General features: G+C 42.1%; 1 protein-coding gene across 1 annotated transcript in view; it reads right to left on the bottom strand.

Annotated features, from left to right (window-relative positions):
- Window positions 1–1,915: 1,915 nt before the first annotated feature.
- LOC311112548 (ATP-binding cassette sub-family B member 6-like) overlaps window positions 1,916–15,670 on the bottom strand; it is a 43,178-nt gene continuing 29,423 nt past the window's right edge. Inside the window, exons 11-20 of the mRNA XM_084155684.1 lie at window positions 13,602–13,678; window positions 13,273–13,336; window positions 12,774–12,859; window positions 12,538–12,595; window positions 12,271–12,375; window positions 9,827–10,001; window positions 7,923–8,035; window positions 7,456–7,550; window positions 5,274–5,342; window positions 1,916–4,417 (exon numbers count right to left, since the gene is read on the bottom strand). Of these exons, the coding sequence (XP_084011810.1) occupies window positions 4,258–4,417; window positions 5,274–5,342; window positions 7,456–7,550; window positions 7,923–8,035; window positions 9,827–10,001; window positions 12,271–12,375; window positions 12,538–12,595; window positions 12,774–12,859; window positions 13,273–13,336; window positions 13,602–13,678 (1,002 nt within the window). The 3' untranslated portion in view covers window positions 1,916–4,257. The remainder of the gene's footprint in view (window positions 4,418–5,273; window positions 5,343–7,455; window positions 7,551–7,922; window positions 8,036–9,826; window positions 10,002–12,270; window positions 12,376–12,537; window positions 12,596–12,773; window positions 12,860–13,272; window positions 13,337–13,601; window positions 13,679–15,670) is intronic.

Raw genomic sequence — 15,670 nt, forward strand, 5'->3', positions numbered from 1 at the left:
CCGTAAAGTTACCATCCCCCCAGGAATCTCCACACTGGTCTAATTTCACTCCCAAATGAGCATACATATAAACTGATGATACTGCAGACACTGAGGTTGATGCTTTTCTGGAGTTTCACTTTGCCAGATGTCCAGCACTCCGCCCTGTATTGTCCAGTGTCTGACAGAGAGGTTCTGGATCAGGACAGTTGAAATATTATGAATCAATTTCAGTTTCAGTCGATCCCTTAATTCTGCATTCAGTGTGGAATTTTCAGGTGAAGTGTTAGAAGTGTTCCACAAAAGCAGGCTCTCTTCAGCTTCGGATTTAAAGATCAAACTGTTGTCTTTTCCCACATTATTGTAAAAAGCATCATTTTCTCCTTCTGCTTTAATTTAATAGATTTCTTGGACAGCATGGATGGTTCCCATCAGAACAGCCAGTAGAATGTTCATCTTTGTGACAGAAGTCATTGTACACACCGTCTCTGCTGATGTGTTGTGACAAACCACTAGCTTTATATCTGCTTTTGCTCAGTTATCTTATGCCTCGATGTTGCAATACTGGTGACCCCATGATGTTGAGTGTAATATCTACTCATATCTTTCTCTGAAACGCTGAGGGCCTGACATGTCATTGAAGAGAGAGCAGAGTGCAGTGTTAAAGGTCACTGATAGGTCAAAATGCTGATAGTGGCAAAACCAGAGCCAAATGGTTCTTCGTAAACCATGGTTGCATTATGGGCCTGTCCCTGTCAACTGAAAGTTTCCACTTTCTTTAAACATTTGCCCAACACTTTATTTTAGTCTTACACAAAGAGATGTTGTTTAAGAAGTACACATGAACTATGATTGCATCATGGGACTGTTTCTTGCTTCAGTAGCACGTTTCATTTACATATCTAGAAAAGCCAGTAGCACTTTTCATATACAGTGCATTCGGAAAGTATTCAGACCCCTTGACTTTTTCCACATTTTGTTACGTTACAGCCTTATTCTAAAATGTATTAAATAGTTTTTTCCCCCTCAATCTACACACAATACCCCATAATGACAAAGCAAAAACAGTTTAGAAATAAACTGAAATACACATTTACATAAGTATTCAGACCCTTTACTCAGTACTTTGTTGAAGAACCTTTGACAGCGATTACAGCCACGAGTCTTCTTGGGTATGACGCTACAAGCGTGGCACACCTGTATTTGGGGAGTTTCTCCCATTCTTCTCTGCATATCACCTCAAGCTCTGTCAGGTTGAATGGGAAGCGTCGCTGCACAGCTATTTTCAGGTCTCTCCAGAAATGTTTGATCGGGTTCAAGACCGGGCTCTGGCTGGCCCACTCAAGGACATTCAGAGACTTGTCCCAAAGCCACTCCTGCGTTGTTGGCTGTGTGCTTATGGTCGTTGTCCTGTTGGAAGGTGAATCTTCGCCCCAGTCTGAGATCCTGAGAGCTGTCATAGTTAGCTAAATAACTAGCAAAAAACTAGCCAACTCAGCTAGCGTCAACGTAGCTAGCTAACTAGCCAGCTACTGTAGGCTCAATGACAGGCCAAGGCGAGTGAAAACATAACTTTCCTGAAAGTCAGAAAATGGAAATGTTCGTTCACTAAATAATTCGTTGAAATCCATGCTGTCTATCCAACATTAGCCAAATACTAGAAAGAGAGAACTCCAGCTGAATATCTATAAAACGGCACCTGGTCTTACTCAGGCTAGCTAGCTAGCACAGCATTAACCCCCATTGTGATGGCTGACAAGCCCGCTTAGAAACCAATCAACAGCTGAGATGAAGGAGGGAGGGAACAGTCTAGGGAACAATTATGCAATGTACTGTGTGCAATGCAATGTACTGTATGGCTACAAACAATTGTCTAATAATATAAAGCTAGCAATATGGTAAATTAGTAAAAAACAGAGCCCACTTTGTTATAATACACCTTTAATTATACCCTTTATTAACATATAAATACAAAGAAAAAACAAACCATTTATGTATTTGACATCCAGGCATGGACTGATGCCACAAACATTGGAAGAGTGACAAAGGCAAAGAACACACTAAAAACAAACTATGCTCCCAAATCACATACAAAACAATTTGACATTGTGTCAAAGCAGTTAATATCAAAACAAAAACGTTGCATTTCTTTAGATTTTGGTTGGGTGCATTTTTCTCTGTGTCAATCAGTGGAGGCTGCTGAGGGGAGGACGGCTCATAATAATGGCTGGAATGGCGTAAATTGAATGGCATCAAACACATGGAAACCAATTGTTTGATGTATTTGATACCATTCCACTTATTCCGCTCCAGTCATTACCACAAGCCCATCCTCCCCAATTAAGGTGCCACCAACCTCCTGTGGTGTCAATGTCACTCATTGACACAGAACGTTTTAAACTCATGGTGCATTAGTGTAAATAATTTGACTGCACCAGTTCACAGTCTGACATAACGCTTCATGATGTAAAGTCCGCTGTGCACTATACGGATGGTAAGAATGTCAGTTTTCACTTCCGATTCAACCCCAAACCCATAAACCTAGGGACTTCACGAAGATATAAAGTCTCCATTCTCTCTCAAATAACTAAAGTTCAGCTAAATGGCTAGATCTTCCCTTATGACTCTTTTTTAAATAAATGAAACAGAATTTGACAATATGTACTGTAAATGAAGTGTGATTATTATCAACAGATATTGACAAACTCCACACTGCCTTGGGAATGCAAGGCATAGATATTTACAAATTCAAATACAGACTAATTTCTTCCATTAAAATAAAGATACACTGACAGTAGTTCTTTACTCAAAACGGGTAGCAGCATAGACAGGGTTGAGAGTAGAGTTCATTCATAGATAAAGGTTTGCTTTTCCGCTGGGAATTTTGTCAACTCTATTGATTCTGTTCTCTTTAATATACAGCCAGTAGTTCTTATTGATCACCATTGGTGACAAATAAAAGTTACAGCCAGGATAATTTTGCATGTATCAGTCAACACCTAGACTGTACATGATAATGCCAGAGTCTGATTGGAGTAAAATTGATGCAGATTGGATGTGAAACGGACCAAATACAGACTAAATATCTGTTTTACTAATAACCAAATGTATATTTTCAAGTTGAAGTTCTCGTACACATACCTTTGTACTTTGTAACAATTAGAGTACAATTGATTTCTTTGTTAAACATTCAAAATCGGTCTGAATCTTTTCATTAAGTCTATAAAGTATAATGTAAGTCTATTGCTTGTATAGTAGATAACAAAATAAGGTTAGTGGGTATAGTAAAAACAAAAACTAATTTACAATGAACCTGTTCAATAAGACCATCTCTAGATGTTGTAAATAAAACTAATATTTACATTTCTCAACCCCTAAAAATTAGTCAACAATTCAAAGTGTTGTGAGACACTGTGCCTAACTGCCTATACCTGCGCTTAAGGGTAGGTATTCGTCTACTTTGGACTTCCTGCCATTTCTCTGGCCGGCTGCAGTCAATCAACTTCAGACAGCAAGAGGATGGATTATACTGAGTCCTAGGTCGTGTTAATTAGGCACTAATCTCTCGTGGACAGACGCATGTAACATAACTGGTATCGTAGTGTCTGTCAATGCGATAACAGCGAGGAACTTTGTTCCGGTGTACAGATTTTTTGCCACTGATCATTTGGAGAAATCATGACTTTGCAGGTGTTCACATTTTTCAAATATTGGAAGGTGAGGGGACATTTGGTCAATATACTAGCCCGTAACTTGCAGAGAGGGGTGGGGTCGGGGGGTAGGGGAGCTACTGCCCTGCTTCTGATACTCGTTGTAGTATCTTTTCCCACACGTCTCCCCCCAGAACTTTATCGAGCATCTGACTCAATTACATATTTGGGGGGTTCAGAGATTAATTATGTACTAAACGGATCAAAACAGACTGCAATAAGGAGGGACTACCTGAACAGACTGCAATAAGAAACACACATTTTAATTTTCCATTACAAAACGTTTTAAAACATTTTCTGTTAGTTGCCCTAATGAACACGATCCAGAATACACTTAAAAACAACTGGCCTGAGGCATTCATGGCACAAACATTTTGACTGAATGATCAAACATAAAATACCCAATAAATATGTGCTTAAAACTTCACTCATAACAGACTGAACCTCAATGGACGGATACCCTAAAAAAGTGCAGAAAAAACAGCCTTTTGAGGCATCTAATCCTCTCCCTGCATCCCTCGTCCACCTCCTCACAATATCTACATGTCCTTGACCTCTCACTCTATCCTCAGTGGCTCCTGTGGCCTGCAGTGGCTGATGGGGGCTGTAGTTTCTCAGACTTTCTGTCTTTGGCTTCTGTGTCAGAGGCTGAGTCCGAGTCCTGGGCCTGTTGCTGATTCATCCACATGTCACAGTACAACCCTCCCTTAGCCAGCAGCTCATCATGCCTGGGAGGGAGAAAGTGGAGAATATGTAGTTAAAATGGGGACATACAATCACCATTAACATCATCATCATGTACTATGCCGACATGTTCCCACATGGGCACTGAATGGTTTTGAGAATAGGACTATAGTGTGAGCAGTGGTGTAAAGTACTTAAGTAAAAATACTTTAAAGGACTACTTAAGTCGTGTTTTGGGGTATCTGTACTTCACTATTTATATTTTTGCCAACTTTTACTTCACTACATTCCTAAAGAAAATAATGCACTTTTTACACCATACATTTTCCCTGACACCCAAAAGTACTCGTTACATTTTGACAGGAAAATGTTCCAATTCACATACTTATCAAGAGAACATCACTGGTCATCCCTACTGCCTCTGATCAGGCGGACTCACTAAACACAAAATGCTTTGTTTGTAAATTATGTCTGAGTGTTGGAATGTGCCACTGGCTATTCCTCAATAAAGAAAAACAAGACAATTGTGCCATCTGGTTTGCTTAATATAAGGAATTTGACATTTTTACTTTTGATACTTAAGTACATTTTAGCAATTACATTTACTATTGATACTTAAGTATATTTAAAACCAAATACTTTTAGACTTTTACTCAAGTAGTATTTTACTGGGTGACTTTCACTTTTACTTTTATTTTCTATTAAGGTATCTTTACTTTTCAGTACTTTTTCCACCACTGAGTGTGAGAAGCATCATAAACATTGGTCTGTCCCATTTTTGGCGTTTACATACATTCTTTAGATGTTTGTTTCTTGAACAGCATAAAATAATATTTTGATTGGAATAGGCTTGTGGAGTGTGCAACAATAGAACAATCACTCTTTCAACCATTCACTCACCGTCCTCGCTCTGCAATCTGACCGTCACTTAGAACAAGAATCTGGTCGGCGCTGATGATGGTCGACAACCTGAAGACAGACAATTCACAATCAAACTACAGACCAGACAGATCCAAACCATACAAACTTAGCATTAGAGGGGAGAAATGTGTGTGTCCTAATCACAGGAGGTTGGTGGCACCTTAATGGGGGAGGACGGGCTCGTGGTAATGGCTGGAGAGGAATGGTATCCAATACATCATGATGCCATTCCATTCGCTCTGTTCTAGCCATTATTATGAGCCGTCCTCCCCTCAGCAGCCTCCACTGATCCTAATGTACAGTGGCTTGCGAAAGTATTCACCCCCCTTGGCATTTTTCCTATTTTATTGCCTTACAACCTTGAATTAAAATAGATTTTTGTTTGTATCATTTGATTTACACAACATGCCCACCACTTTGAAGAAGCAAAATATTTTTTATTGTGAAACAAACAAGAAATAAGACCAAAAAAAACAGAACTATTCACCCCCCCCCAAAGTCAATACTTTGTAGAGCCACCTTTTGCAGCAATTACAGCTAGCCACTGGGATTTTTGCCCATTCTTCAGGGCAAAACTGCTCCAGCTCCTTCAAGTTGGATGGGTTCCGCTGGTGTACAGCAATTTTTAAGTCATACCACAGATTCTCAATTGGATTGAGGTCTGGACTTTGACTAGGCCATTCCAAGACATCTAAATGTTTCCCCTTAAACCACTCGAGTGTTGCTTTAGCAGTATGCTTAGGGTCATTGTCCTGCTGGAAGGTGAACCGTCCCAGTCTCAAATCTCTGGAAGACTGAAACAGGTTTCCCTCAAGAATTTACCTGTATTTAGCGCCATCCATCATTCCTTCAATTCTGACCAGTTTTCCAGTCCCTGCCGATGAAAAACATCCCCACAGCATGATGCTGATGGTGTTCTCGGGGTGATGAGAGGTGTTGGGTTTGCGCCAGACATAGCGTTTTCCTTGTTGGCCAAAAAGCTAAATTTTAGCCTCATCTGACCAGAGTACCTTCTTCCATATGTTTGGGGAGTCTGAGTTCCATATGTTAGGTCTCCTGAGTGGCGCAGTGGTCTAAGGCGCCGCATCGCAGTGCTAACTGTGCCACTAGAGATCCTGGTTCGAATCCAGGCTCTGTCGCGACCGGGAGACTCATGGGCGGCGCACAATTGGCCCAGCGTCATCCAGGGTAGGGGAGGGAATGGCCGGCAGGGATGTAGCTCAGTTGATAGAGCATGGCGTTTGCAAAGCCAGGGTTGTGGGTTCGATTCCCACGGGGGGCCAGTATATAAAAAAAAAAAATGTATTCACTAACTGTAAGTCGCTCTGGATAAGAGCGTCTGCTAAATGACTAAAATGTAAATGTAAATGAGTCTCCCACAGGCCTTTTGGCGAACACCAAACGTGTTTGCTTATTTCTTTCTTTAAGCAATGGCTTTTTTCTGGCCACTCTTCCGTAAAGCCCAGCTCTGTGGAGTGTACGGCTTAAAGTGGTTCTATGGACAGATACTCCAATCTCCGCTGTGGAGCTTTGCAGCTCCTTCAGGGTTATCTTTGTTCTCTTTGTTGCCTCTGATTAATGCCCTCCTTGCCTGGTCCGTGAGTTTTGGTGGGCGGCCCTCTCTTGGCAGGTTTGTTGTGGTGCCATATTCTTTCAATTTTTTAATAATGGATTTAATGGTGCTCCGTGGGATGTTCAAAGTTTCTGATATTTTTTTATAACCCAACCCTGATCTGTACTTCTCCACAACTTTGTCCCTGACCTGTTTGGAGAGTTCCTTGATCTTCATGGTGGTGCCCCTTGCTTAGTGGTGTATGTGATCATGTGACACTTAGATTGCAGACAGGTGGACTTTATTTAACTAATTACTGCTGAAGGTAATTGGTTGCACCAGATATTATTTAGGGGCTTCATAGCAAAGGGGGTGAATACATATGCACGCACCAGTTTTCCGTTATAATTTTTTTGAAACAAGTTACTTTTTTCATTTCACTTCACCAATTTGGACTATTTTGTGTATGTCTATTACATGAAATCCAAATAAAAATCATTTTAAATTACAGGTTGTAAAACAACAAAATAGGAAAAACGCCAAGGGGGATGATTACTTTTGCAAGGCAATGTATGGGTACCCTCTATCCACCTGAGACCCATCCCTTACCTGTGAGCCACGACGATGGTGGTCCGATTGGAGCACACTTTGGTGAGCGACGCCTGAATGTTGCGCTCCGTCTGTGTGTCTAGAGCAGATGTGGCCTGTGCAGAGGGAAAGTTTTATGAGATAGGACACATGACTAAAATATTCAAGTTCAGTGAACTCGTATTAATCCACTGTAACACAATATGACAGGGGGATAAGTGGCGTGGGGGCAAACATTGGCCCTCTTCGAATACATCCTTCCTTCCTCTCATCCTTGAAGAAATATCTGATCTGACATGGCTGGACTGGTGAAAGCTAAGTGAAAGAGCTGTTGCTTTCACCTATCAATTTGTGACAGCTCAGCAATAACTTCAAGGAAAGGAGGGAGGAAGTGTGTGTTTTTAAAGTATTTGTCTAGGGGCATCTTCACCCTACACCTATTTGAACAAAGTCATTGACCCTCCTGGTGGCCCTTCCTGAAAGTTTACCTCATCCAGCAGGATGATGTGAGGGGCCTTGAGGATAGTCCGGGCGATAGCCACCCTCTGCTTCTCCCCCCCACTCAGCTTCAGACCCCTCTCTCCCACCTGGGTGTCATATCCTGGGAGGGGGACAGACAGAGACAACACAGAGACAAACGTCACTCACCTCATACAGTAACAATGCACCTGGCAGCTAATGTGTGACCTCTGCAAATATCACCACTTGTTTGAGGAGATTTAGATGTGCATGCCAAAATGCTTCGGCAGATGTGGTTGGCAAATAAAAAACACCTATACAAACCCTTAAAACAACAATAATAATATGCCATTTAGCAGATGCTTTTATCCAAAGCGACTTACAGTCATGTGTGCATACATTCTTACGTATGGGTGGTCCAGGGGATCGAACCCACTACCCTGGCGTTACAAGCGCCATGCTCTACCAATTGAGCTACACACGACCACAATATTGACACCCATAACATCTGAGATCCCCAGAGATTGGAAAGCTGCCGCGGTCATCCCCCTCTTCAAAAGGGGCTGACACTCTAGATCCAAACTGTTACAGACCTATATCCATCCTGCCCTGCCTTTCGAAAGTTTTTGAAAGCCAAGTTAACAAACAGATCACCGACCATTTCGAATCCCACCGTACCTTCTCCGCTATGCAATCCGGTTTCCGAGCTGGTCATGGGTGCACCTCAACCATGCTCAAGGTCCTAAAATATATTATAACCACGATTGATAATAGACAGTACTGTGCAGCAGTCTTCATCGACCTGGCCAAGGCTTTCGACTCTGTCAAACACCGCATTCTTATTGGCAGACTAAATAGCCTTGGTTTCTCAAATGACTGCCTCGCCTGGTTCACCAACTACTTCTCAGATAGAGTTCAATGTGTCAAATCGGAGGGCCTGTTGTCTGGACCTATGGCAGTCTCTATGGGGGTGCCACAGGGTTCAATTCTTGGTCCGACTCTTTTCTCTGTGTATATCAATGATGTCGCTCTTGCTGCTGGTGACTCTCAGATCCACCTCTACGCAGACGACACCATTTTGTATACATCTGGCCCGTCATTGGACACTGTGTTAACAAACCTCCAAACGAGCTTCAATGCCATACAACACTCCTTCCGTAACCTCCAACTGCTCTTAAACACTAGTAAAACTAAATGCATGCTCTTCAATCGAACGCTGCTGGCACCCGCCCACCCGACTAGAATCACTACTCTCGACGGGTCTGACCTAGAGTATGTGGACAACTACAAATACCTAGGTGTCTGGTTAGACTGTAAACTCTCCTTTCAGACTCACATCAAGCATCTCCAATCCAAAGTGAAATCTAGAATTGGCTTCCTATTTCTCAACAAAGCCAACTACCTCATCCCCATATTGTTATTTATTTTGCTCATTTGCACTCCAGTATCTCTATTTGCACATCATCTCTTGCACATCTATCATTCCAGTGTTAATACTAATTGTAATTATTTTGCACTATGGCCTATTTATTGCCTTACCTCCATAACTTGCTACATTTGCACACACTGTATATATATATTTTCTGTGGTATTTTTGACTTTATGTTTGTTTTACCCCATATGTAACTCTGTGTTGTTGTTTTTATCGCACTGCTTTGCTTTATCTTGGCCAGGTCGCAGTTGTAAATGAGAACTTGTTTTCAACTGGCTTACCTGGTTAAATAAAAGGTGAAAAATAAAAATAAAAAATAAGCCAACTTCAGGTTAACTACAGACAGAAATATAATGGCAACATACAGCTCTGTTTTCCAGTTACAGATTAAGCCTAGTCCTGGACTCAATGGAGAATCTCCATTTAAATAGTGTTTTAGTCTAGGACGAGGCTTAATCGGTGTCCAGGAAACCGTCAAAAGAGACGGTGGTATTTCCGTACCTTCTGGGAACGTCTGGATCTTCTCATGAATGTCTGCGGCGATAGCCGCCTCCTCCACTTCGTGGTCGCTGGCGGAGACGCGCCCGTAGCGGATGTTGTCACGGATGTTGTCGTTGAAGAGGACCGTGTCCTGGGGCACCACACCGATGTGGGCACGCAGAGACACCTGCTTAACCTGCACCCAGATACCAAGAGGCTCAGAATACACTATATTAATACAGGGTCAAGCTCATTAGGACATGCAACGGGAAAACGTTTTCAATCGTCCGGATAATAATTGTTTTTTCTTAATTTGGTGCCTAATGAACACGACCCAGGTGTATCATATTAACAATACTGTATAACTCAACCAGTAGACCACCAACGTATAACAAACCTAATGTTATATACAGTGTTAGGTTCGAACAAATACACAAAAAATGCACGGACAACTACGGAAAGCTCAAACCAAGTTTATTTGCCCAATGGGTCAGACAGCTGCACAGACAAAAAACATGTTCCAACCAACACATATACAGTGAGGGGAAAAAGTATTTGATCCCCTACTGATTTTGTACGTTTGCCCACTGACAAAGAAATGACCAGTCTATAATTTTAATGGTAGGTTTATTTGAACAGTGAGAGACAGAATAACAACACAAAAATCCAGAAAAACGCATGTCAAAAATGTTATAAATTGATTTGTATTTTAATGAGGGAAATAAGTATTTGACCCCCTCTCAATCAGAAAGACTTCTGGCTCCCAGGTGTCTTTTATACAGGTAACGAGCTGAGATTAGGAGCACACTTTTAAAGGGAGTGCTCCTAATCTCAGTTTGTTACCTGTATAAAAGACACCTGTCCACAGAAGCAATCAATCAATCAGATTCCAAACTCTCCACCATGGCCAAGACCAAAGAGCTCTCCAAGGATGTCAGGGACAAGATTGTACAACTACACAAGGCTGGAATGGGCTACAAGACCTTCGCCAAAGCAGCTTGGTGAGAAGGTGACAACAGTTGGTGCGATTATTCGCAAATGGAAGAAACACAAAAGAACTGTCAATCTCCATCGGCCTGGGGCTCCATGCAAGATCTCACCTCGTGGAGTTGCAATGATCATAAGAACGGTGAGGAATCAGCCCAGAACTACACGGGAGGATCTTGTCAATGATCTCAAGGCAGCTGGGACCATAGTCACCAAGAAAACAATTGGTAAGACACTACGCCGTGAAGGACTGAAATCCTGCAGCGCCCGCAAGGTCCCCCTGCTCAAGAAAGCACATATACAGGGCCGTCTGAAGTTTGCCAATGAACATCTGAATGATTCAGAGGAGAAATGGGTGAAAGTGTTGTGATCAGATGAGACCAAAATCGAGCTCTTTGGCATCAACTCAACTTGCGGTGTTTGGAGGAGGAGGAATGCTGCCTATAACCCCAAGAACACCATCCCCACCGTCAAACATGGAGGTGGAAACATTATGCTTTTGGGGTGTTTTTCTGCTAAGGGGACAGGACAACTTCACCGCATCAAAGGGACGATGGACGGGGCCATGTACCGTCAAATCTTGGGTGAGAACCTCCTTCCCTCAGCCAGGGCATTGAAAATGGGTCGTGGATGGGTATTCCAGCATGACAATGACCCAAAACACACGGCCAAGGCAACAAAAGAGTGGCTCAAGAAGAAGCACATTAAGGTCCTGGAGTGGCCTAGCCAGTCTCCAGACCTTAATCCCATAGAAAATCTGTGGAGGGAGCTGAAGGTTCGAGTTGCCAAATGTCAGCCTCCAAACCTTAATGACTTGGAGAAGATCTGCAAAGAGGAGTGGAACAAAATCCCTCCTGAGATGTGTGCAAACCTGGTGGCCAACTACAAGAAATGTCTGACCTCTGTGATTGCCAACACGGGTTTTGCCATCAAGTACTAAGTCATGTTTTGCAGAGGGATCAAATACTTATTTCCCTCATTAAAATGCAAATCAATTCATAAAATCTTTGACATGCGTTTTTCTGGATTTTTTTGTTGTTATTCTGTCTCTCACTGTTCAAATAAACCTACCATTAAAATTATAGACTGATCATGTCTTTGTCAGTGGGCAAACGTACAAAATCAGCAGGGGATCAAATACTTTTCCCCCTCACTGTATATATACACAGGTGAACTCCTCCTTTGCTCTAAACATTACATCTTTATTGCTAGGCAGGAAGTTAAGTGATGTGGGTAATAAACTGTTCCTTTACTCAGTACATTCTAAAGCCCCCTGGCTCCTATCCAACCTTAATTGACTCCACCATATACATTCCTCCTACAGATAACCTTTAACCAGACTATGGCACTCCTCCTTTCTAAAGGATAACTGATGATTAACAATATTTCAAGTTTAGAAGTCAGAATCCATCAACAGCATGTGCTAACAAGGCAGTTTGTCTGGGAACTATTTTCTTGCAACTGGGTAAATTACTCACCTTAGAGATGTCCTGGCCATCGATGCTGATGCATCCCCCCTGGACGTCATAGAAACGGAAGAGCAGGCGAAGGATGGTGCTCTTACCACACCCTGACGGGCCAACCTAGGGATGTCAACACAAACGCACAAACTGTTGAGAAGCAAGAAACATCTGTACTACACATGGTGCAGACACAAACCATCACATGACTGATAGAGAAATCAAACACTGCTCAAGTGTGCGTAACCTCTGGGTAATGCTTGGAAGCTTGGAATTCAATCTTACCAATGCAACAGTCTGGCCTGGCTGCACAGTGAATGATACGTTCTTAAGGATCTCCTTCCTTAAAAAAACACACAGAAGCACAAAATATATATTTAATCAAAGGAGAACGCTGGAACTACCACAACTATGATTATTCATCAAACTGTTTCTGAATCAGTATCCGTGTATAGCTTACACACAATTCATCAATACAAACAAGACCTACATATAAATAAATATAAAATCTTAGGACTTACCCATCAATGTAATTAAAGTACACATTCTCAAACTCCACTTTTCCCAGTTTATAAAGAAGGTTCCCTGCATTCACCACATCCTTCACCTGAAGAGAAATCAAGATAAAGCACATAAAAATATATAAATTACAGCAAAATAAATGTTTAAAGTGATAAAAAACAAAATTAGCTAGTTGTGCAAGACATTTTATAGATAAAAGGATAAGTAGTGTAGTGTATAGTTCTCCTTCGAGAAAACAAAAGCTGATTCAAAGGGATTTTAAAACACTTCCGTGCTACCTGCCGCAAGGATAATATTGTGCATCCTCTGTCGAAGTAGGTAATCGAGGATGGGAGAAGACTACCTACTTACAAATTGGCACTTCTCGATCACTCGACCACTTAACGGTTTATGGGTCACGGAGGACGGAGGAGTCAAGGAGAGGACAGACTTTTGCCCAATTGAAAAGCTCCCATACACACCAAAAAGCTGGTCATTGACAACCAATTTCAAAATTACCTCCTCTTCCTCTGTGAAGAGCTTAAACATGCTCTCCATGTCGATAAAGGAGTTCTGGATCATTCTGTGGAGGATGAGAACATATGTATTATACAGAGCCCATGTTGTGCATTATGGGTACTGTAGTACATTATAATATAAACAACACCTCTCATAGATGTGTCAATAGTCTAGCTTCATTTGCTTGTGTCTTTCCTGATCTAGTAAGACAATGTGGAAGCAATAGGGTGGAAACATATACAGTCCATTTAGCTATAAGTGATAGACATAAGAGACTAGGGAAGGATGCCAGGAAGTAGTATTGAAACCCAGCCCATAACAACTCTCACCTGTAGTAGGTTCCAAACCAGTTGAGAGGGGTGTAGAGCTGGATGATGTAGGTGCCAAAGAGGACAAAGTCTCCAACCTGGAAATAGAGTGCATTAGCCTGGTTAAACATGCCTGAACACTTGGCTCACTATTGTTTCATTCCATTCAGTTTGGTTTAACCAGGCTAAGCTTCACAGCAGCTGACTTGAATGTACAGTCGTGGTCAAACGTTTTGAGAATGACACAAGTATTGGTCTTCACAAAGTTCGCTGCTTCAGTGTTTTTAGATATTTTTGTCAGATGTTACTATGGTATATTGAAGTATAATTACAAGCATTCCATAAGTGTCAAAGGCTTTTATTGACAATTACATTAAGTTTATGCAAAGAGTCAATATTTGCAGTGTTGACCCTTCTTTTTCAAGACCTCTGCAATCCGCCCGGGCATGCTGTCAATTAACTTCTGGGCCACATCCTGACTGATGGCAGCCCATTCTTGCATAATCAACGCTTGGAGTTTGTCAGAATTTGTGGGTTTTTGTTTGTCCACCCGCCTGTTGAGGATCGACCACAAGTTCTCAACGGGATTAAGGTCTGGGGAGTTTCCTGGCCATGGACCCAAAATGTCAATGTTTTGTTCCCCGAGCCACTTAGTTATCACTTTTGCCTTATGGCAAGGTGCTCCATCATGCTGGAAAAGGCATTGGTCGTCACCAAACTGTTCTTGGATGGTTGGGAGAAGTTGCTCTCGGAGGATGTGTTGGTACCATTCTTTATTCATGGCTGTGTTCTTAGGCAAATTTGTGAGTGAGCCCACTCCCTTGGCTGAGAAGCAACCCCACACATGAATGGTCTCAGGATGCTTTACTGTTGGCATGACACAGGACTGATGGTAGTGCTCACCTTGTCTTCTCCGGACAAGGCGTTTTCCGGATGCCCCAAACAATCAGAAAGGTGATTCATCAGAGAAAATAACTTTAACCCAGGCCTCAGCAGTCCAATCCCTGTACCTTTTGCAGAATATCAGTCTGTCCCTGATGTTTTTCCTGGAGGGAAGTGGGTTCTTTGCTGCCCTTCTTGACACCAGGCCATCCTCCAAAAGTCTTCGCCTCACTGTGCGTGCAGATGCACTCACATCTGCCGGCTGCCATTCCTGAGCAAGCTCTGCACTGGTGGTGCCCCGATCCCGCAGCTGAATCAACTTTAGGAGACGGTCCTGGCACTTGCTGGACTTTCTTGGGCGACCTGACGCCTTCTTCACAACAATTGAACCTCTCTGCTTGAAGTTCTTGATGATCCGATAAAATGGTTGATTTAGGTACAATCTTACTAGCAGCAATATCCTTGCCTGTGAAGCCCTTTTTGTGCAAAGCAATGATGACGGCACGTATTTCCTTGCAGGTAACCATGGTTAACAGAGGAAGAACAATGATTTCAAGCACCACCCTCCTTTTAAAGCTTCCAGTCTGTTATTCTAACTCAATCAGCATGACAGAGTGATCTCCAGCCTTGTCCTCGTCAACACTCTCACCTGTGTTAACGAGAGAATCACTGACATGATGGCAGCTGGTCCTTTTGTGGCAGGGCTGAAATACAGTGGAAATGTTTTTTGGGAATTAAGTTCATTTTCATGGCAAAGAGGGACTTTGCAATTAATTGCAATTCATCTGATCACTCTTCATGACATTCTGGAGTATATGCAAATTGCCACCATCAAAACTGACGCAGCAGACTTTGTGAAAATTAGTATTTGTGTCATTCTCAAAACTTTTGACCACGACTGTACAGTACCAGTCAAAAGTTTGGACACACCTACTCATTCAAGGCTTTTTCTTTATTTTTACTATTTTCTACATTGTAGAATAATAGTGAAGACATCAAAACTATGAAATAACACATACGGAATCATGTAGTAACCAAGAAATTGTTAAACATACATTTGAGATTCTTCAAATAGCCACCCTTTGCCTTGATGACAGCTTTGCACACTCTTAGCATTCTCTCAACCAGCTTCACCTGGAATGCTTTTCCAACAGTATTGAAGGAGTTCCCACATATGCTGAGCACTTGTTGGCTGATTTTCCTTCACT

The sequence above is a fragment of the Coregonus lavaretus genome (genome assembly GCF_964263955.1).
Source record: "Coregonus lavaretus genome assembly, chromosome: 38".
In the NCBI taxonomy this organism is placed as follows: Eukaryota; Metazoa; Chordata; class Actinopteri; order Salmoniformes; family Salmonidae; genus Coregonus; species Coregonus lavaretus.